This window comes from Epinephelus fuscoguttatus, linkage group LG8 (assembly GCF_011397635.1).
Source record: "Epinephelus fuscoguttatus linkage group LG8, E.fuscoguttatus.final_Chr_v1".
In the NCBI taxonomy this organism is placed as follows: domain Eukaryota; kingdom Metazoa; phylum Chordata; class Actinopteri; order Perciformes; family Serranidae; genus Epinephelus; species Epinephelus fuscoguttatus.
Window position 1 is genome coordinate 14,608,653 of NC_064759.1, and position 26,053 is coordinate 14,634,705.

The 26,053-nt window shown below is 40.9% G+C and overlaps 3 protein-coding genes across 7 annotated transcripts in view; 2 read left to right on the plus strand and 1 right to left on the minus strand.

Annotated features, from left to right (window-relative positions):
- Positions 1-45: 45 nt before the first annotated feature.
- Positions 46-11,032, minus strand: flcn (folliculin). Of its 2 annotated transcripts, none has more exons than XM_049584741.1 (12): positions 10,789-11,032; positions 10,369-10,581; positions 10,028-10,174; positions 9,690-9,911; positions 9,414-9,580; positions 9,225-9,316; positions 7,604-7,770; positions 5,906-6,019; positions 4,492-4,615; positions 4,234-4,359; positions 3,567-3,669; positions 46-1,998 (listed from the first exon to the last, which is right to left on the minus strand). In XM_049584741.1, exons 2-12 carry the CDS (start codon positions 10,579-10,581, stop codon positions 1,791-1,793), a joined length of 1,683 nt encoding a protein of 560 aa, XP_049440698.1. In that variant the 5' UTR covers positions 10,789-11,032; the 3' UTR covers positions 46-1,790. The 2 variants fall into 2 exon arrangements, with proteins under 2 accessions (XP_049440698.1, XP_049440697.1); XM_049584740.1 differs by having other exon boundaries at positions 10,016-10,174.
- Positions 11,033-11,299: 267 nt separating this feature from the next.
- On the plus strand, positions 11,300-24,884 carry leng9 (leukocyte receptor cluster (LRC) member 9). 2 transcript variants are annotated; one of them, XM_049584738.1, is made up of 8 exons: positions 11,300-11,338; positions 11,663-11,791; positions 14,320-14,413; positions 16,125-16,249; positions 16,388-16,714; positions 16,837-17,089; positions 19,274-19,397; positions 19,488-20,159. In XM_049584738.1, the coding sequence occupies exons 2-8, from the start codon at positions 11,671-11,673 to the stop codon at positions 20,157-20,159; spliced, it is 1,716 nt and encodes a 571-aa protein (XP_049440695.1). In that variant the 5' UTR covers positions 11,300-11,338; positions 11,663-11,670. The 2 variants fall into 2 exon arrangements, with proteins under 2 accessions (XP_049440695.1, XP_049440696.1); XM_049584739.1 differs by lacking the exon at positions 11,300-11,338 and adding an exon at positions 24,749-24,884 and having other exon boundaries at positions 11,356-11,791; positions 19,488-19,991.
- The window catches only part of ttyh1 (tweety family member 1), a 30,348-nt gene continuing 29,054 nt past the window's right edge, over positions 24,760-26,053 (plus strand). For all 3 annotated transcript variants that reach the window (XM_049584735.1, XM_049584737.1, XM_049584736.1), the window contains exon 1: positions 24,760-24,896. The gene's annotated coding sequence lies outside the window, so the exon portion shown is untranslated. The remainder of the gene's footprint in view (positions 24,897-26,053) is intronic.

A 26,053-nucleotide genomic window follows, 5' to 3' on the forward strand; every position in this document is an offset into this window, starting at 1 on the left:
CCCACACCTCTGTGCCTGTGGATCCCCTGGTCTTTATCCCTCAAGAGCCAGTGCGCAATATCATCCTGTTTAATCATCACATGATCTGTTTTTTTTTTCTAAAATAAATCAAGAATCACATTCCTTTATAAACAGGATTGCAACACTACATCGCCAGAACTTGCAAGTCATTCCATGTGTGACAGCTTTCTGCAGTCATTTCTCCTCAAATCAGTTCCACAGAGGCGGCTGGTGTGACCGTGATGTCTAATATTGTGCACAGCTGTCATCATCCCGTCTGTAAAGTGTTGTTCTGTCCCCTCAGGTTGTGTGAGGCGTCATGATATTTTTGTTCTCTGTTAGATGTCACAAGAGGACTCAATTACTAACGAAAGGGAGGAAGTGCAAAGTTGTTTCTTCATGTTAAAGAGAAATCATTCTTCTGTGTCCTTCTTCTGAAAACAAGCCAAAAGAAGCAAGACTGTTTCCCAAAGTCCCTTCTCTGCTGAGGGGAAGAGGAAACAAGAGAGCAGCAGCGTCACCACAGGCAAAGCATTAACACTCCCAGAGGCACCATCAACTCCAAACCTCTTCACATACACTTTGTGGTTTAATGACGGGTATAAATATCCAGCCAGTGTGCCGTCTTCCTGTTTGATACGTCGCTTGCATATTGAGGAAAGTCAATATGTAACTAATTTGCGGAGCTGCTGCAAATTATGTTTGTGCTTCTTTCAGTGAAACTTGCAAAATGAAATCCAGATTTGAGCTTTCAGAGAGAAGCAAAACAAACAAAAAAAACAAAACAGTAAAACTCTATCAGGACACAGTAGCATGCGTCCATGCTGAGAAGAAGATCTGTTTTACGAAGAAAGCTAGAGTCAATCCTAATATTTACAAATTCACTTTTCCTTTTAATTTGGACTAAAGCACGAGTTTGAATTACACAATTGTTACATGGGTGCGGGTTAAGAAAAGAAAAAGCAGCCCCCCAGCAATTTAAACAAAGCCGTATGTTGTTGAATTTTATTGACTAAACTCTGCAAGCTTCAGGAACGCAACAGGCTCAAGTAACTGTGGTATGAAAATAAAAAAAACCCTTGGCTTTTTAGTGGATTGCTGTGTGACTGGCTCATTAACAAGCTAAAATCCTGCTGATGTGGTTGGCTGTACTGGAGCGGGGCTGTGTTATGCAACCACTTTGTACATTTCAAGACACCAGAAAACCTTAAAAGTGTTGTCTTACACCACTTGAGGCTTGCTGGCCAGCAGCCACTCGAACAAGTGAGTGGGAGCTGGCAGAGGAACACTGTTCTCCTCCTCCAGTTCACTCCCTCTTTATTCTTCCTGTTCGCCACAAGATGGAGCCAATTGTGGAATTAAAAAAAGTCAGAGTAAGCGATTATATTATTTCTTTCATTTTAAAACATCAGAAAATGAGTAAACAAAGTGCAAAGTCTGTTTGTAATAAGTTAAACTTCACATATCACTATGAACCATAATTCCCTTTGACAAACAAAAGCCCTCATGCATTATCCAAACTGACCGTATGTGTTAATCTGTGCTGGATAATAATCAGGGTTAGGAACAGTACATTTCTCATTACTTAAAAAGACAATAATGGATGAGCCAAAGCATTTCTGTCATCTATTGACATTCCTCTTTCATTCCACTAAAAGTCCCAAAGTGTTCACAAAACTCATAATGAAAGAATTCTTGCTTTCACTTTCCCTTCAGTAGTATTATCCCCTCTTTTCAGCTCCATTTACTTCACCCCCTCTACCTCCTCCTCCTCCTTCTCCTCCTCTTTGTCACTGGCTGGGGCTCCTCTCCCCTCCTCGGACGGCTGTCATTAAATGACTCTTGTAGGTTTTGCTGAGTCCAGTCATCCAGAACTTTAGCAGCCTGACGTTGTCCTCCTCACCCGGCCCTGTGGCGCCAAGGAGGGCCAGAACCTTCTGGGTGTCCTCCCTCCCTCTGCCGTCCACTTTTGAGAACTTGAAGAGCACTTTGACTTTACTGAAAAAGAGATTTGGCAATGAGAGGCTTACAAAAAGAGGACCTATCAAGGTTTTCCTTATTTTTTTGTCATATGTATAATGTTGCAGAGTCTGATGTTCATATTAAACGTAGCCTAAGTTTCAAATAATTAAGTAAACGTGTGTAAAATGAATAGTTTTCTCTACTTTCGAAACAAGCTGACTTCAGATTGTGATGGATTTCTTTGTGTGGTGATCTGCTCCAGGCACACTACTGCAAGTGTTTACATTATGTAGACGACACTGCTACATGTTGCTACATGCTAACAACAGGGAAACATATGAACCTGGTTGCCGATGTTGTCAACTTTACCCCGAATTTCAGATTATATTTCTGCTGGAACATATCTGCTATTGGTGATTTTTCATGGATCCTCCGTTTCAGTCATTCCCAGGTTTCAAGTACGCTGCTACATGTAGCTACATGTGAACATCATGTAATCTTGGTTGCAAATGTTAATTCTCCTTGACTTTGGATCATATTCCTGCTGGAGAATGTCTTTTATCCATGATTTTTCATGGTAGAAACTACAACTATAATCTGTTAGTCATTCACTGGCTGCATGTACACTGCTACATGTGGCTACATGCTAACATCAGGTAAATATGGTATCTTGGTTGCTAGTGTTGTTAAATTTGGATCATATTCCTGCTGGAACATGTCTGGTTGCAACAACCTTGTTCCAGAAGCTTTTAGAAATGAAGGCAGAAGCGCTGCTATACTCCATGACAGTCATTCCCAAGTTACAAGTACACTGCTACATGTAGCTTTATTCTAACGTCAGGGACACATGTTGACAATGTTGTTAATTTCTCACCGACTTTGGATCATATTCCTGCTGGAACATGTCCAGTTGTGTTTAGAAGCTTACATTGTGTTTTTTTTTTCCCACAGTAGAAAGTGCTACTACACTCCGTTATAGTCATTCCCAGGCTGCAACTATACTGCTATATGTAGCTACATGCTAACGTCAGGCAAACCTGTAGTTTTGGTTGCTGATGTTGTCAATTGCTCCACAAATTTCGGATCATATTCCTGCTGGAACATATCTGGCTGAGAAGATTTTGGTTTAAAAGCTGTTTTTGGTGACTTCTCATGGTAGAAAGTGTGGCTATAATCCGTTACAGTCATCCCCAGGTTGCATGTATGCTGCTATATGTAACTTTATCCTAACATCAGGGAAACCTGTAGTTTTGGTTGCTGATGTTGTTAATCTCTCCTAGATTTTGGATCATATTCCTGCTTGAACATGTCTGGTTGTGTTTAGAAGCTTTTATTGCTGATTTTTTCTACAGTAGAAAATGCTGCCAACTCCATTACAGTCAGTCCCCTGCTGCAATGAGGGGTCAGAGACGCCAAGATACAAGAGTGAATACAGGTGTTACAGCACAGACAGTATGAGGAAAATAAAGTGTTGTTTTGAACATTAAAGAATGTAAACATGTTCTGGTAGAAACTTAAATCCAAGTATGCACCTGAAAATGAGTATACTATGCCTCCTTTAACCTCAGGTGACCTTTTGTAAGAGATGTATGAATTATACTCACTTCATCCACTCTTCCTTCAGACACAGCAGGCAGTGAGACACAACGTCCACAGACAAGTTCTCATTAGACAGAGCCACTTCCAGCTTGTTCAATAACGTGGGACCTGAAAAAAGAGATCGAAGAAAATTTGACAGTTTGTCATGTGATTGTTATTCTATTATATAAGTCTAAGTACAACCTTTTTTTAAATGTCGACCTTCACATGTTTCCTGCCAACTTAAATACCTCCAACACAGAAGTTGTTTTTGGTCTCTTTTGACCATGTGTTATCTCAAAAACTTGTTGACAGACCAGTTTTGAATGTAAGCTGGTAGAGAGATAGGCTGTAATCCAGAGAACAGATCAGTTTTTGATGTGGATCCAGGTTCTGGTATGGGACATGTCTGAACATTTTCCTCTATTTTCACATTCACCTCTGCTCTTACTTAAATGAAAAAGATATCTGGCTCACTTATCACAGCACTATGTGTATGTGGATGCAGTTTCACATCCAAATGAATATCAAAAATTTCTAAATGTTTTTGGTGATTGATTAAAATGATTTCAAGTCAGCTCAACCTTGGCAAAGACATACACTATCAAGAGAGAAATGAAAGTATATTTTGTGACACTGAAATTGGCAGCAGACATACAGTGTCTATTTATAACTTAAGGTATGCCCACTCACCCCTGTCTGTGGGCTGTGTGTTGGCACTGCTGATGGTGAACTGATAAAGTGAGGAGATATCGTCTTCACCCACTGCCGCACTCTGACAGCTCCTCTCTGAACTGACGTCCACCAACACTGAAAACTCTACGGGACAAACAAACAAAGGAAAATCAACACAAGATAACCTGCATGTGCGAGCCTACAACTTGTACCAGCGGCTCTCTTTGAGGTTTCATCCAGTGACCTATCACAGTGTGAGCGCAGAGTCTCTCGTACCTGAGGAGCTGACGTGCATTGGAATCGGCACATCTGGGCTGAGACCCAGGAAGTTGCACTTGTAGGCCTCCTCATACTGAGCGCTGTATGGCACAGAACGCACACAGCCTACTGGGAGCAGAGACTGATGGGAAGAAGGACAAAGATTGAGATCACAAAAATGGCCCTGCTCACACACTCAGCTATTCTGGCTAATCTGCCTTTTGCACAGAAGACATTTTGATATGTCGCAGTAGGAAAAGCACTAGTGTAAATAATAAAATAAGGATTTAGTTTCCTTTAGTTTCAGGTAGTCTGTATGCCGCTTCATTATCACACTGTTGTGGCTTACTGGAGCACCTAAAAAGAACTGAATCATTGTTAGTGTTATTTGGTTACACTGGTTTCCCCACAATGACGAGTCAAAATGACTGCTGTGAGAGAGGCGTGGGAAGTAGCTGAAAACATGTAAAATCAGATTATAATCAGTTACAACTACCCAAAAAATATATTAAAAACAATTTTAAAGTGATCACAGGCAAAAAAAAAAAAAAATCACTCAAATATCTTTGCACAGTAAAAAGGAATCCTAATTGTCTATTGAAAACAGTTACATGCTCCGTCTCGTTTGTGTATCTCGCACTAAAAAGGTCAGGGGAGCATGTACGGGCAAAGACGATTTCAAGGCGTGTAATGGTAGCTGAAATAATAACGTCTTCAGGCAAGACTTGGAAGTTAGGAAAAAAAAGTAAGTGAACGCACAAAAATATCTTTGTGGAGAAATAACTGAAACCCAATCAGTTTCTATTACATCAAACGCAGCTGTGTCAGAAGGTATTAATCATATTTCATCAGTACTTTTCAACCGTAACAGTCGATAACTTCAGTGTTTACTGTTAAATGACCGTTAAGAGTTTAATGGTGCATTTAGCTTACACCATGGCTCAACAAATGACCGTAGGAAAGAAGCAAGCACTCTCAAAATAAATCCACTCAACAAGTGCACGGCCAAAAGCAGCAGAAAAAAGAAAAGAAGCCAGCACTCACAAATGTCCTTTTGGTAAATTTAATAAACCAACTTGGGTGGCGTTACCAGAAACACACGGACACGGACGTTTCGACAGAAAGTCTTCTAAGACTTTCTGTCGAAACGTCTGTGTTTCTGGTAACGCCACCCAAGTTGGTTTATTACTTTCGACAGAAAGTCTTCTTCAGAAGAAGACTTTCTGTCGAAATGTCTGTGTTTCTGGTAACGCCACCCAAGTTGGTTTATTAAATTTACCAAAAGGACATTTGTGAGTGCTGGCTTCTTTTCTTTTTTCAACAAATGACTGTCACAGGTGTTATCACTTGTCCTAATTGATAACTACCCACATCATGATAACACTAGCACTGTTAACGAGGCACAGAGGGATGTAGCAGTAGAGTTAACAACCTTGAGCACTGTAAAAGCTGACTGGATGAGCCCGGGGTCTGCGCCTCTCCATATGACCTGATTTCCCATGAGCACGTGCCACACTAGCTGACGAAACTCAGCAGCCCCGAGGACCTGAAACAGACATATCAGACTGTAATGTGCAACAGCTCAAAGATACAGTGAGTGTATAGATGTGGAATAATTTCTTTAACAGTCAGGTAACTTTGATTTTTCTTAACCTGGACTCTGTTTTCTATGTTTTTGTGTCTGAGTGACTGATGGGAACAACATTCTGTTTAAAAATTGGTCCAGTATTGAGCGAGAGCGCTGCAGCCGGCAGCTGCAACTACTCAGAGCATATGCACATTGTCAATTTACGTCCTCTAAAAGTGTTTGTTTTTGCCACAGACAGGTTCAGATTGTTATTCTAGGTGTCTGAACTTTTTGTTAATAAGTAAGATATTTTTTGTTTAACCACAAACAGAGCCATAATTGCTATCACCTGAGCCAAACCAAATAAACAATGGTTTTAGCGTGCATAGAGTCGGCATTTTTTTTTCCATCTAACAGGGTGACTAAAGGGTTGATTTAAACCAAGCCAGAGTTTGTGGTTGTTGGAGCAGTGCAAAGACAAACTAAGGTGGTTTTTGTGAGTTTGATTTTGTTCCTGTCAACTCTGAATGAGGTGTGTTTTATGAGGACAAAGTGACTGTTTATTTAAATGGAGTCTGTTAGATTTTGCAGCCTGTTGTGCAGCTGCCAGCTGCAGCGGTCACGCTCAATACTGGACCAATATGCACTATACATTTCCACTCTTTCCTTATCATCCTGGCTACCACAGGTGTGGACTCGAGTTACAGTTGTTGAGTCAGATTTGAATCACAAATTTGATGATTTTAGACCTGACAAAATCAAAAAAGACTTGCAACTCGACTAGGACTTATACACCAATGACTTGCGACTTCACTTGGACTTAATCCTTTTGACTTGAACGCACTTGATACCTTTCCCTTAAGCCCAAAGATTTTAAAATATGTTATTTGAGAAGTGTGCCAACTCATTTCCCTTCATTTCCTGAATCAGCTAACATCAACACTACTCATTCCCAGCAAGTCGACACTTAATTTCCCAGATGATCCACTTAGTTTGAACCAATCTGACAGCTTCCAGTCAAGCACAGGACAGCAAGAACCACGAGGAACTGTTATGTTTCTTAGCAACTGGAAAAAATGATACAAAAGATAAATTAGTCTTGTGCAAAAAACTATGCGATGATTAACAAAAAACAAATTCCAGTCCGTAAAACATGCGAGTTGATTACAGACGCAACATCTTCTGACAAATTTGGCTTAACAAATAAACAATGTATAAAAGCATTCATGATTTTTGTAAATTCAACATATTATTACTCTGTAGTTAAGATGTAATTACATTTGGTGAAGAGCGCATTATCACTTGTTGTAGTACTCAATGTCAAAGTTAAGGACTTGAGACATGACTTGAAGCTTGAGTGCAAACTCTGTGTATCACTGTCTTGTTTCAATAAAACATCTGGGGCCAAAAAAATACTGGATCAATTTAAAAAATTGTTGTTTCCATCAGTCACTCAGACACAAAACACCATTAAAAACTATACACTCTCCAATCGAATAAAACTGGGCTTTTTAATCTCCTTTGTTTTTCAGTTTTCAGTTGTGAAAAAGTACCTAAGTTTACCTGTCTCAAATGCCTCAGGGACCTAAATTTTGGACCGGGTAAGTCATTTAATTTTGCGTCATCATCACACAGGAAGTCAGGGCCCAGCTCGCTCTCTGATTGGTGCCGCTGTGAAGTAGAGCCGCCTCCTTCTGCTCCCTCCCAGCAGCTCATTTCCTCCTCTTGCTCTTTTAATAAACAGAGAATGACATAAACACAGAAATAGTGGGTGATCAAATGTTTTGACAGTTATTACCAGTGCGAGGGAAATTCCACAGGACTTTTTTTTACGAGCTGGTCACATACAACAGTCCATATATAGAGTAATGTGCCCATGATGCTAAACATCCTGTTTCCAAACTAAAAAAGCACAGTATTATCTCACCTCCTGTCTATGACTAATGTCAATTAAAATACTAAAAGATATTTGAGCTGGCACAAGATGAAACAGCTTCCCCTGAAGTATCATGGTGACATAGTCTGTACTGCTAATAGAAAGGAAAAGAAACTTAAAAAATGTTTTACACAAACTGACATTTTTATTTGAACTGCTTTCATTTGAAATAATACTGAGGATGTAATTATTTTACTGTATTGTCTCATGTTTTGAAAAGTGCTACAGAAATAAAATCTATGTACTTACAATATTAATAAATGGGACAGGGTATTAAAATTCCACAACCTAAGAGCTGCGCTGGACTCGGAAATATCTCTGTAAATCTTTTAATCACTTTCTAAATCTTGACTAATAATTGTGTAAACACTTTCTGGAAAGGCTGTGCATTTGATTACAATGGCTCAGTGAATAGCCCCTGTTTTTTTTTCTAGTCAAGAGTGTCCCCGCACTGACTGACCCAGTGAATCACACGTTCACAGGAGGCTTTTCAGACTGATAATAAACCACGGCACATTGTGCAAACACATGACATCTGCTGATATCATCCTCTAGCAAGAAGCAGAACCTTAACTGGAAGCCAAGACATTTTGAAGTACTGCCAAAGCAAATGATCTTTCTTCTCCTGATAAGTTTTATGTTACTGTAAACAGGGCTGGGTATCGGAACTCGAGATCTTTGAGGTATCGACAAAAAATAATCCAGTACCAGTGGTACCAAAACATCTCCAGTCAAACGACACCTGCATTTGATCATTTTTGTATCCAGATCTAGAAAATAAGACCATTTGTGTGTTTTAGCTCGCAGCCAATCATCGCAAGCGTTCTTAGATTTAACACAACATGTGATTGGCCCACTACTGCAGCAGCAATAACCAATACAATCTGTGGTGTGGTGAAGTTGGGGACGGTATTTTTGATGGCGTTAGCAATTCACTGTTCTGAGATGCTGCCATGTTACTTTAAGACGGTGGTTCATGGTCCAGAAGTGACTCAGGAACATGTCGAGTTTGTGAAAGACACACTTCCTTTTTCAGTACAGTGAATTTCCGGCACAGAGCTTTTATTTTGAAGTCCTGTTTCCTGCTGTAGAATGAGGAGACATCTGGACCCTGTAGTTGCACCAGTTGGGAACCACTGGTTTAAGGTTACGGGTATCGTAATTTTTTTAACGATACCCTGACTACAAATATCAAAGTTTGCATTATAAGATATTTCTGGTTTGAGTGAGCACATTCGTTGTGACTACCTGTCTGTCTCTCTATGAGCACCAGCGTGTCCTCAGTGGGGGCTCCCTCCAGCAGTTTCTCTGTCAGTCGGCTACCACAAGCTTTCAGCAGCCTGGACACAACGTGAAGACACAAATCCACATGTCACGGTGAGCCATTACAGACGACAGCTTGTATGTCACAGTGGAGCTGACAGGATAGCGACTCACCAGCTAAAGGAGGAGTGCAGGCTGGCCCAGAGGTTGGGATGCTGGGTAAGAGAGGTCAGTGATCGGGCTGCGTTGCCACTCCTTTGATGTGGGAAAACTGCAGGTGAGAAGACACTGTTCATCCTCGCTGCTCGCTGGGGACAAACTCCTTGTTCACTGTCAAACACCTGGTGGAGAGAACATTACCAAGACGTTAGGTGCCCTGATAGGTACCTGTGGAATGAGTCTTCGGATTTCTGTTTGAGTAAACTGAATAAAGACATGTTATGCACCCACCTTGAGGGCTGTGCTTTGCAGGCTCTGTATCGTGAGTCTAAGGTGGCGTAACAGGAAAGGCCAGGAGTTGATAAGGTAGATCCTGTCCATTGCTACCATGACAATACTGTACCAGCGCTGGAAACCTCTGGCCAGGCTGTCTTTGATAAAGAAGGTGTGTGAGAACACAAAACCGTGCTGCTCATCTCCAAAGAAAATAGGCCCTTCACGACCGGGACACACCTGAAGAAAGAGACAGAGAGAAAATAGGTAGAAGTCTATGTGGCGACAAAAGGTTATTCAGTGAATGGGATGTGTGACTCACACACACATACATGCAGACGTACGTCACTGTTTACCTCACAGCTGAGGCTGCGCACGCAAGCCTGGCGGACCACGCTGAATAGCTGTGGCTGTCTGGGATGCTGGTGGCTCAGGAAGCGTATGCCTGTTTCATCATCGATGCTCACAAAGCCTGGGTGAGATGCAGGAAGAGATCGACATCCCTGTGAGGCAAGGAGGAAAGGAAAATTAGGACTCTGAGATACATAACAGGACCATGTACTGACCTGCATACCAAGAAGTTATTGCTTAAGTGTTGTGATGTAAAATACGGGAAGGGAGAGGGGAGTTTGGTTCAAGTGGAGATAAGTTTCTGATAAGCTGACTTTCTGTCCTCAACCTGTTTCTCTCCGCTCACCTCACACATTTCTCCTCTCTGTGAGGCCGAGCTGTTGGCCCTCATGGTCAGCCCTTCACCTTCCCGGTCACCATCTCGGTCCCTGTCTCCAGGCACAGGGGCACCTGCCTGGGATGAGGGGGACGGGGATGGAGGGTGTAGTGCCTCAGTGCAAAACAAGGTGCGAGGGCCATGGAGCTCACAGAAGTGACAGAGAGCAACCAGAGCATTCATCTGAGAGAGAGAGAGAGAGAGAGAGAGAGAGAGAGAGAGAGAGAGAGATAACAAGTTTAACAAATGTTTACTGTACTGAGTGTGTCTAAGTTTGATGTGATCATTAACAAGCAGTTTATTACATAACACTTGCTCCTGGTCAGTCATTACTAGGTCACACTGGGTTTACACAGGGTCATTACAGCTATGAATATTGGATAGTCTTACCTTCAGCACAGAGCCAAGTTCAACAAATGACTGGTGCTCAATGCTACTTCACAAAGGGACATTCATTGGTCGACGTCCAAAAAAAGGCCGTTATATAAAAAGCAACATATCAAAACAGTGACATAAAACAAGCTCAACTCTTGTTTTAGTTCGCTTCGGTAAAATCCATAATTCTCAGTGTCTTAAATTAAGGTTTTCTACACTTTTTCTTGCTCTGTTTTCTTCCAGTGCAGCTGCTGCTAGCTGGCAACAACAGATCCTGTCACATGACGTGGAGTCATGCGCTCCGGCACAGATGACGCATGGCTGTCAGCTGCGCGACCTTTTCGCAATTTTAACGAAACTTTCGAAAATATCTCGAGTATTTTTAAAAGCGATAAGAAATTCAACAAAAAACAGATTCATTTGCGGACATCAGGTTTTAAAAAGTGAGCCCACAGAGGCATTTTTAGGCGAAAGACGCGTAAAAACTACACTACCCATGATTCCGTGCGCGTCAACAAACTCGGGGTCAAAGGGCGGCAAAAATTCAGAATCGTGTTTCCCTTCGGTTAGTATGTCGAATATGAAGAAAAAATACATCTTTTATGCGATTTAAAAATATATGCTTTGTTTTATATGTATTATATAGCCATACCTGTTATTTTCATTAGAAGTTTTTAGGATTTTGGAAGGCATATATTGTCGTACAACGCTAAAACATCAACTTCCGCATTGACGCTAGCTAACTTTGTCGGTGTTGAGAACTCAGCTTTCCAGTTTTAGGAGTGTCCCGTTTAACTTGTCATCCACTGTCAGGTCAAACAAGTATAGTCGTAAACACCAGCGTGACACAGCAGACGTTTCTGAAGTAAAGTTGCCTTTTAAATCACAGCTCTGAGCATGGCATCAGACGGATTGGGAGAGCCAACATTGCCACCAGAGGACCAGAGAGATGATGGTCCAGAGGCAGGGGTACCCACTGACCCTCACTGTGGCACAGACACCCTGAAAGCCACAGCAGGTAAATCAAAGACACATTAACTGTTTGGTGTTTGTCAAATGGGTCTCCAAAGGCTATTAACTTAATTTGGGACACTACAGGATAGTCCATATACTGTATCACATATTGAGGAGACTGTTATCTACAGTATAAATCTGCTTGTAGCTCATATTACTGGAATCAACCAAGGTCTTTTCCAAGTTATTGACTATGTCATCAAATTCCTCCGTCTGTGGTGCATTTCTGTGTTACTGTGAACCATTTGCTTTCTGGTAAGCTCATAGTTACTGTATGTTGTCATGCGCTTGGACACCTTTACCGTGAAATGTTCAGCTGAGTGCATCGATCACATCACTGACAGTGAACATTTTAATTTTCAAGCCAGGCAGCTCAGCTGAAAGTTTGCCAGGAGAATCAGGAAGTGAGTCAAGTATTGGCTCTGACCTCTTATCCAGTTGGAAACAAAGATCTACTATCTGCATCTCCTCCCTCTCTTGCATCACCCGGCTCAAATCCAAACAAAGTTCCCGAGGAATAAAGAGTTTCTTAAGTAATGTTTCACTCAGTCACTTCCTGTCAGTTTTTCCGAGATCTAACGTCTGGATTGAAAGACTGCTAAAACTTTGCTCATGTTCTCCCGTGACTTGGGAAACCTGTGCCAGCCAGTGCTGTGTCAGTGGAAGGAAGATTATTACAGCCAATAATTAAAGGATTTGGGGCGTGAGTCACATCCAGTTCTCCTCTCTGGAAATAGCATTGCAGGGTGTGTGGTATGTGTTTGAGTTTACAGGCAACTGCATCCAACCTACTTGGCTGATATTTGAGTCGTCTAGGGCCACTCATTGCCACCTGTTACATGAGTTATACTCTGTGGAAGTGTAGTGGAAAGTCACATTTGTGTTTATCATTTTTTCCACTGTGAGTTTCCTCTTCGTGATAAATCACAGATTTATTTTGTATTTCAGTTGCTCAGTCTTACATCAGAGATGATACAGATCAGAAAGAATGTAGTTCAGTCGTGAGGACATGTGATTGGGGATCATATATCCTGACGTCTGTGCATTTAACATCTATCACATAAACATAACTCACTGACATGGAGGCTCATATAGGAGACACAACTCAACCATGTATCGAAAACACAAATAACAGAAACAAATACCTCATTTCCTGCTCTGACAATGACTTTGACATAATACTGAACAGTAATATTTTCATTTATCCACCCTGCTGGCTTAATGGGATAGTTCGTATTTTTTTAAGTGGGGTTATATGAAGTCCTTTTTTAAAGTCAGTGGATAATCTACAGTAGCTGACAATCGGCGTGCCCTCAGACAGGAGTACCAACATGGAAGCTAAGTAATGTACTGCCATGGGTGAGAGCAGTACATTACTTAGCTTCCATGTTGGTAAGTAATGTACTGACATGGACGAGAGCAGCATCAAATATATTTATATTATTTATATATTATATGTATATAACATATTTTGCCACCTAAAAAAAAACAATTTTAGTTTAAATGTAAGTTATAATTAGAATATTATCACCACTTTACCTTGCCATCAGACAGCCCTTTCTGATGGGGAACTGAAGCTGTTATGCTCTCTATAAAGCCACTGGTAATTTTACTTCTCAGAACATGGGAGCTTTTGATTTACTGCTGCCTTGATCAGGTAGTTTGTATTACTGTGTGACTGGTGACTCTGAACTAACCCTTTAACACCAAATTCACCCAATAACACAAAAAAACTCACTGATAGAGGCAGCAATAGACCAGCAGCTCCTGTGTTTAGCAGGTTATAATTGCTGTTTTGGTAAAAGGAGTCTGGTGTCTTTGATAAGATCATGGATAACAGCTTCGGTTACTCATCAGAAAAGGCTGCCTGATGGGAGGGTAAAGCGATGAAATATTCTATTGTGTACACAAACTGATACTGATTTCTCAAAAGTTATAAGTTACCCGTCTACAGAAGTACATTGCTTAGCTTCTGTGCCCCTCCTCCTGTCTGTTCCTCCAAACTGGGAGCATGCCAACTGCCATCTACTGCGCAATAAACTGACTATGCATAAGTACCTCATGTAACTCCATTTCAAAGAAATCCTGCCACACTATTATATGTATTTTCAGAGTTAGTGAAAACATCTATAAACTGGCAGGATGTACTATCCTGTGTTTATATATACCTACCCCCCTTAGTGCTCGGTGCCAGACTCTCACTTAGTGTTTCTTCCAGGTCCAACTGTCTGGTGGGGCCTTCAGGCTGTTGAGTAAAGAAAGTGGACGTAGATGTTTTACGTATCGGAGTCCTTACGCTTCACATGATGGAGACCCTTGACATATTGGAGCAGAATTATAGGGCAAAATATCACGTGTTGAGTGACCATGTTGACAGTTCTTTGTTGATAACCGGGATCTGATTTTCTATTTTGCCATTGCTGTGATTCTTTGATTAAATTTAAATGCAAAGCCCATATTGAAAGGCTTTTATTACAGTTTCATTGTGTGTTTGTCCTGCTTACTTCTTCTCTGTTGCTCTATCATTGACAGAGTCAGCAGAGCGGGCTGAGAATGGAGTCAACATGTGCCAGTTTTTCCTGATGGGAAAGTGTCACTTTGGCAACAGATGTCGTTACTCTCACAGGTTTGTTAAGCTTACATGGTTCAGCAAACTCACCAGTGGGATAAAGGAGGCGTTTTAATATTTTTAGTTAGTTAATTGACATGTACATGATTGATTTATAGTAATCACTATACTAAATGGATTTGCAATAGATGCCTGCCTGAATGTTAAAGGATAGGTTCATGTTTTTTAAAATCTTAAAATCAAAAGTCGTCACTGTGCAATAATTTCAGTCACCAATAACTCTTTAAAGGGTCACTATGCCGATTTTCATCCAGCTTTGTATCATATTGTAACAGCGTGGGTAGCATGTGTAAATGATCTGTGTTAAACTTCCTTCGATCCTGCCAGCGCCTAGAAACATGTCATCTGGCGTATTTTTGCTAGCCCAAGGGCTTAAATTACAGATTGTATTTCCTCATTTATGGATGCCAGTCGCCACCATGGACACAAAGAGTGTAGAAGCGGATCGAGAGAGATCCAAACTGTAAAACCAGACAGTGTTGATCAAATATAAACCATGATTATGTTAGCATATTTCAGCACAGTGTTTGGCTGTAATACAAGAGTTTGTCAACAGGAAGTGGGCATTGCATTGTTTCCTGTATTGTGAAAAAGGGAACTTGGGAAAAAAACTGAGATCAAACGCTAAAACTAAGAAGTGCTGATCAAATATGAACTAAGACTCTGTTACTGCGTTGCCTTTTCCCTTCCTCACATGTTTTCATAAACGTATTTTAGCTCACTGCGTGACTATAATACGAGATCATTTATAACCAGACGGCCACCATATTGTTTTTCTAGACGAGCAACTCACATTTCTCCACACACCAGCAACCACCAATATCAAATGTTTTTGCGTCTTTCTACTTTGTAGGTAGCCTTTTTTATGGAAAGACCGTCTTCACAGCAGTAAAATACTTCTTTAGAGCTGTAGTTGGTAACTTTTATTAAAAAAAATAACTTTATACATTTGCTGAAACTGTCACAATATTCACACAGCAATAAATTAGATAGATAATCTGTGAGAAAAATCACAATCCTTTGCCTACTCTATTCCCTCGCAGTGCTTCTAACGGCCTTACCGCATGTAAATGTTTTTGGTGCGCCACGGTCAATCATAGGAAATGCCATTGGAGTGAGTGGATAGAGAAGAAGGGACATGAATTTTTTCACTGACTGTCTCATGTTCTTCTTTTAGAATATTACGGCAATTTCAGCAAATTTGACTCAAAGTTATTTTCATAAATGTGACGAACTGTGGTTTTAGTCGTGGACGTGGGCATGTGAAACAGAAAAAAGCGTGAACTCATCCTTTAACTGCATATTGCTAAGCCCTACTCGGCACCTGGTTACAGAAAGTTTTTCAAAAGTGTTTTTTTTTTTAACTTCTAGATAATTTATTTTTAATAACTATAACACTTAAGAGGTTGTAGTACAACTGTTAGCATTAAATTAATGGTTACCTGAATACTCATTTCTTATTGCTGAGTTCTATCTAAGAAGTATAATATGTGTATTATTTCTACTGGTCTATCACTGCTCATTTCGCACACCAGACAGGCGCTGATACTCTGCCATGACTAAATATGGATGCTGTTCAAAGTTCATAATGCTACACGAAGGTTAATCTGTGTGAAATGGAATTAAGACTAAGAGCATTTTTTCCATCTGTCATGTCTGACATGTATATTCTGACATTTTTTCCACCCCTGTTGCCAACTCGTTACAGTAACCCATCAATAGATGATTCAGGGGCCACATCACCTGACCAGGATGACAAACAGGATGGAGAAAAGATGGAAAAACACAAGAAGAAAGTGAAGAAGGCAGCAAAGCCAAAATATGAGGCAAAAGGTCATTCCATATTGAGCTTGAATTCCTCTGACATCTGATAATGACAACATACTCTGAAGGGGCTGATTCACTTTTTCCGTACATTAATCTGTTTTAAAACTTTTTTCTTTTTTTTTGTTTTTATGTCTTATAACACAGAGGTTAACAAAAAGCCTCGCATGCGCACAGCAGATGACGTTATCTCCCGGATCCTGTGGGATGCATCGGTGGACGCATCAGATTTTGTAGTGGGGTATGTAGATCGCTTTCTTGGTGTGCTGGAGCGACCCTTCAATGACTTTAACTGGGACACCAACCCTTGTGACTGTGACTACTCATCTGAGCTGGCCCTGCCCAGACACAGGATCCAGTACTTCACCTATAGAGGGCACCGCGTCTGGGACCGCCATACCAGGACTGACAGGGTGTTTGGCTCCACCGGACAATCTCTGGCTCCCCCCTTTGGAGGGGAGGAGGAAGTAAAGGGTAAGAGAGAACCATTTATTGCTACCACACCTTACATACACAACCAAACTTACATACACAGCATTTACAAAAGACAGAAGCGCTGTCACTCTGATCACTCTTTCACTCTGAAATTCACACAGAAAAACAAGAGCAACAGCAAGACGGCCTCGAAACGACAGAAGAGCAGCCACCTGAAGTCAGCATGCAGGAAGAGAGTGAAACAGAGGCATGTGCTCTCACTGAGAACACACATCTGGAGAAAGAGAAGCAGAGTGAGATGAATTCTTACACCCCTGACTCAACACAACCACCTCCAAAGTGTCGAGAAAACAGTTCTCAGGAACAACTGGAATCACGAGGAGGAGAATGTGTCGTGGAAGAGGCTGCAGTGAGGTGTGGTGTTCATCCTTTGAATTTAACCAAGAACAGAATTTAACCAAGAACAGATAACTTCTCCACTACACAACTATATATATATATATATATATATATATATATATATTTATATAGATATATATTTATATATATATATATATTTATTTTTTTATTTTTTTATTTTTTTTTTTGATTGATTGATTTTTATTTTCTCAGAAGAGAGTCGTGCACTGAATTTAGGTGCCCAGCTTACATGGACTTATAAGACACTGCAAAAACAAAACAGGTTCAAAACAAGAGACATAATACATAAATGGCTCAAAACATTTGACCACAGCGATGAAGAAAAAAGGACTAGAGTCTTTAACGCCTTTAAACATAAAGAGTATTCTTGCGCAATATACTATACTTGTAAATGCCAACTTATAGTCGTAGTGAAAGGCAAGTTAAAGCAACTATAGCTTTCACAATGTGACATACGTATATCAGCGTGGAATAGAACTGCAACAACCAATCAATCAGTTGTGGTCACAGATATTGAATCTGCAACAACAAATATTTTTTAGGTAAAAATGGAAAATATTTGCAGGCTTCAGCTGTTCAAATGTGAGGATTTGATGTATTTTTTGTTGTAGACAGAATACTTAACATCTTTCAGTTTCTAACAGGGATTTTCCCCAGTTTTCTTACATTTTATCGACAAAATGATTAAGAAAATACTCAGCAGATGAATCAATGAGGGTAAATGTCAGTGGCAGCTGTAAAACAAAATTGTGTTTGTGTGTGTGTGTTTGTGTGTAAAGGGTTACTAGTACAAGAGTGATTCAAATCAGATCCCTCACCTTTGATTGAATTGCTCACAAGTGTGGGTGGCCTACTAAATATGGCATCACAACACAGCTGTGGAGGTCTGGACGAGGGAAAAATTAATATAAATCCTCCACAAAGCATTTTAAAGGGACAGTTCATCCCCAAATCAAAAATGCCGATTTTTCCTCTTACCTGTAGTGCTATTTATAGGTCTAGATTGTTTTGATGTGAGTGTTGGAGATATCAGCTGTAGAGATGTCTGCCTTCTCTCCAATATAATGGAACTAGATGGCACTCAGCTTGTGGTGCTCAAAGCACCAAAAAATACATGTGAAAAACTCAGCAGCAATGTCTCTTTCTAGAAATCATGACCTGGTTACTCAAGATAATCCACAGACCTTGTTGTGAGCAGTTTCATGTAGGAACTATTTTCTTTCTACCGAACTACACCTGCCAACCATATTGTCACGCAGAGGGAAGCGTGAATCTACTGCTAGCTCACGTAGCACCACTGAGCTAGCTACACTACAGCTCAGCTGGGGAGGACACCATTAATGTTTACATATCGGGCTTTGACAAGCCTCTCGTCCAATGATTGTCCAGTGACTCCACAGTGATATGTTGGTGGGTGTAGTTGGGTAGAAAGAAAATAGTTGCTACATGATTATCTTAAATACCTAGGTCATGATTTCTGTAAAGAGATATTACTGTTGAGTTTTTCACATTTATTTTTTTGGCGCTTTGAGCACCACAAGCTGAGTGCCATCTAGTTCCATTATATTGGAGAGAAGCAGACATCTTTACGGCCACTATCTGCAACACTGGGCAACTCACACCAAAACAATCTAGACCTATAAACAGCACTACAGGTAAGAGGTGAAAAATGTATTTTTGATTTTGGGGTGAACTGTCCCTTTACGATATGTAGGAAAAAAAAACGGCCAACTTACATCTAAATACACACCTCTGACCCAGATTAAGGCAAAATAAAATTAAACCAAATGCATATTGCTCTGCTAGCTACTACAACCCACAAGCTAACAGCCAAATGTAGTTTTATGTTAATAGATGGATTAGCTAGTTGCCCCAGTTTTACTGGAGAAACCAATACGCCACTGAGTTTAAGGTGAGTCATCAAAAATGTATAGAATATATGAGACAGATTTTGATATAAAAATACTGAATTTTTTTATATGTACTTTATAAATATATTTGGTATATAACAAAAGTTAACACGACAACACAAGGCTGGAACTTGACAATGTATTTTATTTCATTGTGTCCTTAAAACATTTTTCATTAAGGAAATTGTATATTGTGTGACTTGGATAGTAATCTTAGGAGACACTCTTCTGCCCCTTGAGTAATTTTACTCACCTGTCTTGATTTTAGACCTGAGGCTTCAACAGACCAAATGTCTTTATCCCACAAAGAAGAAGCAAGCGTAAAAGAGGAGGGTAAGGAAGAGAATTTAGCAGAATGGCAAGAAAGCTGGGACGGCAACGAAGACACTTCGGTGGGTACAGCACAATTCACCCCGAAATACATTCTCATTCTGGTATTACAGTTCATGTTTGACACAGTCATTCTCTCCTGTTACACACAGAGTTATCTCGGAGCCATGAACATCAGCCAGAATCCATCAGCACCTCTGGAGCAGCGAGAGGAGAAGCCTAGTGGCGGTGGTGGTCGCCCCCCTAAAAAACGACCCACACACTTCATCACCTTCAGGGCCAACACTCCTGCTATCCTGTCCGGGTTCCAGCAGCTGCAGGAGGAGGTCACCTCCCTCCTACCGTCCTCCGCCCCTCACTGGCATACAGCCTCCAGCCTTCATGTCACAATGTGCCTCCTGAATCTGTCCGGCCCAGCTGAGGTAGCCGCTGCTGGAGAGATCCTCCGACGGTTTGCCAGTTTGGATCGTAACCCGCCGGTGGCTCTGACCTTCCCTGTGAAGCTGAAACATTTTAATGGGAAAGTGCTGTACCTGAGCCCTCAGCCTCAGCTTCACCTGCAGCAGCTCAACGGCGGCCTGCAGGAGGCCTACAGGAAGGAGGGCTGGCTCCACAGGGACTCCTACAACCCACGATATCACCTCACCCTGGCCAAGGTAGAGGGCACGGAGGGAGAGAGGATTTTTGAAGGGGTGGGGGACCTGAAAGTGGGGAAGGGTTTAAATTTTGGTCGTCTGCCAGTGAACACCTTACACCTCTGTGCCATGGGGGGTTCCAAAGTAGATGGTTTTTATGAGACCGCCTGCACAGTAACTCTTCGATGATAGAAAAAAAAATTGCAAAAAGCTGTCATCCAGGAACACGAGTAAGGTCCAGGGTTTGAAGAACAGCATGGTGCAGTATCTCATCGAAGAACACTGCATACATGTTTGTTAAAGCTGCAGCTGGTAACTTTCAGAAAAATGACTTTTTGTTATATTTGCTGACAATTGAGTGAAAAAAATATGTTCCTCCTCCTCCTCCTCCTCCTCCTCGTAGCGCTTCTAATGGCAGGAATTCACCGCATGTGAACGAAAACAACCAATCAGAGCTGAGGAGTCTCTAACACAGCTGTCAGTCACTGCAAGTGAGCTGATGTTACCTGTAAAACTAGGCAGCGCTGATCAAATATGAATCATGATTCTGTTACGACATTGCCTATTTCTCCCCTCAGATGTTTTGAGAAACATATTTTTGTGTACTGTTTAGCTGTTAAATGAGAATGTTTGTGACCCAGCCACCATGTTGGAAACAGTCGAGCCAAATTGAAGCACCACCCACTGACCAGAACAAACTTTCTGTTCTTACAGCCAAACACTACACTACACCAGACAGTTGGTTCGACTGGTTGTTGTTCGACTGCTCTCAGTGTTGCATCTGGAGCAAACATTCTCATCTTACAGCTAAACTGTACACTAAAATATCTGAAAACATTTGAGGTGAAAAATATGCAATGCATTAACAGAATCTTGATTCATATTTGATCTGCGTTGTTCAGTTTGACCGCAGTTCACGAGCTGTGACGGACATGATTGACAGCTGTGTTGGAGACTCCTCTGCTCTGATTGGTTGGTTCCTTCAGCTGTGGTGGATTCTAGTGAATGCCATTAGAAGCACTGAGAGGAGCAGCAACATGTATCTTTAACAGATTATCCGTCTCGTGTACAACTGAGTGAATATTAGTGACCGTTTCAGCAAATATGACAAAAAGTTTTAGAATTTTTAAATGCCATAAGTGTGTAATTTTTATACAAGTTACTAACTGCAGCTTTAGTACAGTTGGTGCAGTACCTCTGAGATTTGCACTAGCCATATGGCCTCATCATCCAAAGCTGATGTCTGTGTTTTTTAAGTTTTTAAGTTCTTAAATTATTTCAGATAAAATGCACTTTTAAAGATAATCAGGTTAAAGACATTTTTATATGAAGGTCTAAAGGGAGAAAACTTAGCACAATGACAAACATTATGTTCACGTATACTGACCTGTATTAAGGTGCAAAAGCATACAATGGTCCTACAACACTTAAATTATAATCTGATCAAAAATATATGTGTTTTTCTTAATGAATGCACTTTAATCTAAGGGCCTATATTATATCCTTTCCAAGATGAGAAATGATTGTAGTAGTTTGTCACAATACTGGAATTTCTAACTTTGATACAATACCTTAAAAAATATCCATATATGATTCAACACCATGGGAAAAAATTGACATTGGCGTACAAGTTAAAATTTGCATTAAAAAATAAATATAACACGGCTGTAACATGACGACGACTTTTCTTTTCTTGGTTAGTAACGGAACAGCAGAAAGACTGTAAACTCTGACAAGGAGAGAGGAAGCACATTTGATACTGGTGTAATTATACTGCTGAAAATGAGCACTGAAACCATTTCAAATGTTGAGAATCAATATTTTTGACAGCACTAGAATGTAGTTTGTAATACTACAGGGAATTTATAATGCAATTTTCACCAACATGTTTATCATGTTAAAACAAAAAGTTTCATTAGTTGTTTTACTTGTTGGCTTTAGTTGAAAGAAATTAAAAGATACTCTACTAAGCCCACAAGTGCAAAGTTAAACATTTTACAAGTGATACGCCCCACCCTTAGGCGGCCCTATGGGGCAAACAAAACTCTAACACTGACCCAAAATAACCACATAACCACCTTTAAAACACTCAGATCCACTGGATTTATTACAAATAAAACAAGCAAACAAGACAACAAAAATCCCATGCTGAGAGGCAGCAGGACAAACACCAGAGGCCTCTCTCCTCTGCTGCTGGCACAGGAGCTCTTCGGCACCTCCTCAATGCCAGGTGCACTGCACACCTAGGCAGATCTACAATGGAGGGAAGAGGGCCAGCAGCACAGAACAACACACAGCCGTAACAACAAGATTCAAAGTAAAATGATCAGCCTATTAATCAATTAGTCCATTAGTAGAAAATTACTTTTTTGACTCTAAAAGGTATTCTATGCAGGATTGTTGGGTAAAATTTGTAAATTCGGTCGCCAGCGAAAGTGGAAGTAAAAGCCAACCCCAGATGACCTCATATGAGTGCTGTGGGTGTACTCGCCCATAAATGTCCTGAACACAGAAAATACGAAGAAATTAAGAAAATACAGGCAGAGGTCAAAGTCTGTGCAGAAAAATACACCACCCCACACTTCTAGTGGGAATTACTTCCGCATGAGTGCATACATTGTGTTTTTAGGAAAATCCTGTGTAGTATACGTTTAATTAAACTGAAGAGGCACTTTGATGACCTCACCTTGGACTTTAGGAAATCGTTTTTTACAATTTTCTACAATTTTATCAACCAAAATTAAAAGTTTAAAAGACAAAATAATCATATTAATTGATAATCACAGTAACATTAGTTGAAGCTCTTGTGTGAACATCACCTGCTGAAGATAGTTTACTGTCAAATCTGCCTTCAGGCCCTGAGAGAGCCACATGGACATAAACGATCTTTAATCAGCTCTCAGTCATTAAACTAACTCAACATACACAGTAGAAAACTTCCTCAAGATATACGGTGCCTTAAGTAGAATGTAAATTGTTTTCCTGTTTTTATGATCTGCTGGACCAAACACGGTGCACGGGGCCAACTTCACACTTCACTTCTGTATCTACTGTTTTACAGCTACACAGACAGGACATATGCACCTGCCATAAAGGTTTATGTACATTGCATGAATTGTTAATGAGAAGAAAAGATTAGGCTTTCTTTACAGCTATGAATTAAGCAGTTGTACTCTGCAGCTCATAATTCTACGATTTATCTGTTTAACATGAATATTGTATGCCTGGGGTTCCACAAGAACGATGACTTTGTATGACTCTTACGATGAATTATAACCACTAGATTGTCAAGGACATTAAATATTGAATTGGTTATTTTAAATCCTGTGAGTGGTGATATTTTATCAGTGCGGTGATGGATGGCCTGGATGCAGTACTGTTGCTGTAGTTTAACATGCACACACACACACACACACACACATACACACACGTAGGCTGCGTAAAACGCTCCCTGAACAACTCTTGCATACATAATATAATTTTCTGTCTTCTTTCACACACATCCTCTATACATAGGCTATATGAGTCAGTGAGTATGCTCTCTGGCTCGCTACTGTTTGCTCCCTCGCTCGCATTATCTCCCTGCCTCCCTTCCCCCACTCTCTTTCAGTGACACAGAAAAACTAACGCCGCCCCCTCCCTCTTTGCTCGCCTGCTCCTGCCCCCCTTTCTCCGATGGCAGACAAACACCATACTCTTTTTACTCTCCATTATATCTCCAATTTGCATTTCTCGGTCAAATCTCCCAGAGAGCATCTCCATCAGCAGCCTCTCATCACTTCCATCATGTTCTCCTCTGCTACCTCGTCACTGAATCAGTGCTGATGCTGTCCTGCAGCCTCCACTGAAAGCTGGTTTTGCCTAAAAATCCATTGCATGCCGCTTCTCCCCACCACCACCGCCACCACCACCACCTCTCTATTCATTGTTCACTCCATCTCTCACCCTCCCTCCTGTTTCTCTCAGCATCACTCCCTGGGAACCCACTTTTTTCCCCCCTCCTCAGTATTTCATGTTGCCTCTCCCTGCATCTCCCCTCTCCCCATATTCATCTCTGTGTGCTTATTCGCTTCTCTTACTCTAATTTTATATGCATCTCTGCCTCACATGAGCTCTCAGCACATCGCAGCCTTAACTGTGCTGTCATAGGCAGGAGTTTTGCAACCAACCTGTGAGTGGATTTAAAAAAAAAAAAAAAAAAAAAAAATTCTTTTCACTATTATTCAGTGCACACAGTTGGCTGCATTTTGACTCTTTTCTCTCAGTAATCTGGTCAGGGTTCAGTGTGGTAGTCTGGACGCAGATTGGTCAGGTTGATGGGGAGTGTGCGTGGACTGTTGGTGGGGGTCGGCGTTAGAAGTGTGCCTCAGTATGAAGTGAGTGAGGGGGTTAGACCCCGCTAATCCCCGGTAACAGATTAATTATCTTTGGGCAATATCGTGTTGCTGCTGTGTTGTGAAGTCGCTTGGGCGTTAAGCTACGTAGGGCTACAATGCAACGATAAAGGGTCCCTTAGGGGTGTCTCCTCAATCTTAATCCCTCTCTCTCTCTAACTCACGCTCTCTCTCTCTCTCTCTCTCTCTCTCTCTGTCTCTCTCACTCACTCGCTCTCACTGAGAGCGCCTCTCTCATCCATCAACACAAGCACCTCTCCACTGTCACCAGACAACCATACACTTATTGGCTATTTAATATTTCAATAAGTGCAAGAATTATTGGCTCATTTCATTTTTCCCCCTTTTCTCCCCATTTTGACACATTTTTGGCATGTCTCCAAGCCGTGTTTTTCAGGATGATGTTTTTTCAAGAGCATCAAGCGTTGATGGCTGGCAGTATACCTCTTTGAGGGGGTAAATATTTCACGGACACCGGCGGAAGAGACGAGACGAGAAGGAGAGAGGAAACCTCCCAACACAACCGACAGAGGTAAGAGGCTGATCCTTCTCTGCTGTCGATTTGTGTGAAGATTAATCATCAAATGAAAAATGATTTAAATGCAAATTACACCACATCACAGCGTTGTGCTAATTTGGATCCATGCTTATATTTTCAAACATGTTTAATGGATGTTCATGAAGCCATCACACCATGCTGCCAAGATGGATCCATGCTTATATTTCCAAGTATCACACCCAGTGAGAAGGATGAATCTTCTCCATTTGACATTTGTAGAATAAGATGCTGTTACAGTTTGATTGCACCCAGTTTTATTTGTCTCACAATTCCTCTTAATGCTTTTTTTTTTGGATTCTTTGTTTTAATCTGCAGGATAATTCAATATTTTGTCCTGCATTGGTTTGTCAGTTGGGTCAGTAGTGTGGAAGCGTTTTGTCACCATCAACTTGTCATGCTGGACTCTTGCACACATCAAAGCACTGATTCGCTCTGACTTACTGACTATGAGCTGCACTCACTTACCTTCGGTCAGCTGCACTCACTTTGAAGGTTCATTGTTGCGGAGCTGAATTTTTGCAGACGAATGTGAAGTGCAAATTTAATTCTTCTTTTCCTGTCGCTTCACATCTGTAGATAAAGGTAACTTTGCACCCATCACAAAGATGTTAATTAATTTCTCCTGGCTGATGCAGTATGTCATGAAACTGTAATGTCATAAATTGCAGTCATTAAGGTTGTTGTTAAGAGGTTGTTAGACAACCACTCAGGCTTTAATGTGAACCATAACAGATTTTATGAGGCAAATTGAATATGTGCTTCATTTCAGCAGCAAAAGGACCTCATTAATTATATCTCCTGCTCAGGAGAGTTGCATTGTCGTAAAAAGATGCAGGTGGAGATGAATTTCCTGTGCTCGAGATGATTTTAAATTCAGCTGACAGAGATGCTTCAGCCTTGTTCTCATTAGCTGCCTCACAAAATGGCCCTTTTCTTTACATTCAGACATCATGGAGTCTCATATCACGCAAGTGGTTTCATTCTCGGTGTCGTCTGAGCTCCGTGTAGGCTGAACACACCAAAATCATTCCCCCTTTTTTTGTCTTCAGAGCTCACAGGCGGGTGAGAGTCGGTGGTTTCTTTGCCACCTCGCTCCTCGTTGCTCCCTTTTTTTTTTTTCTTTTCCTCTC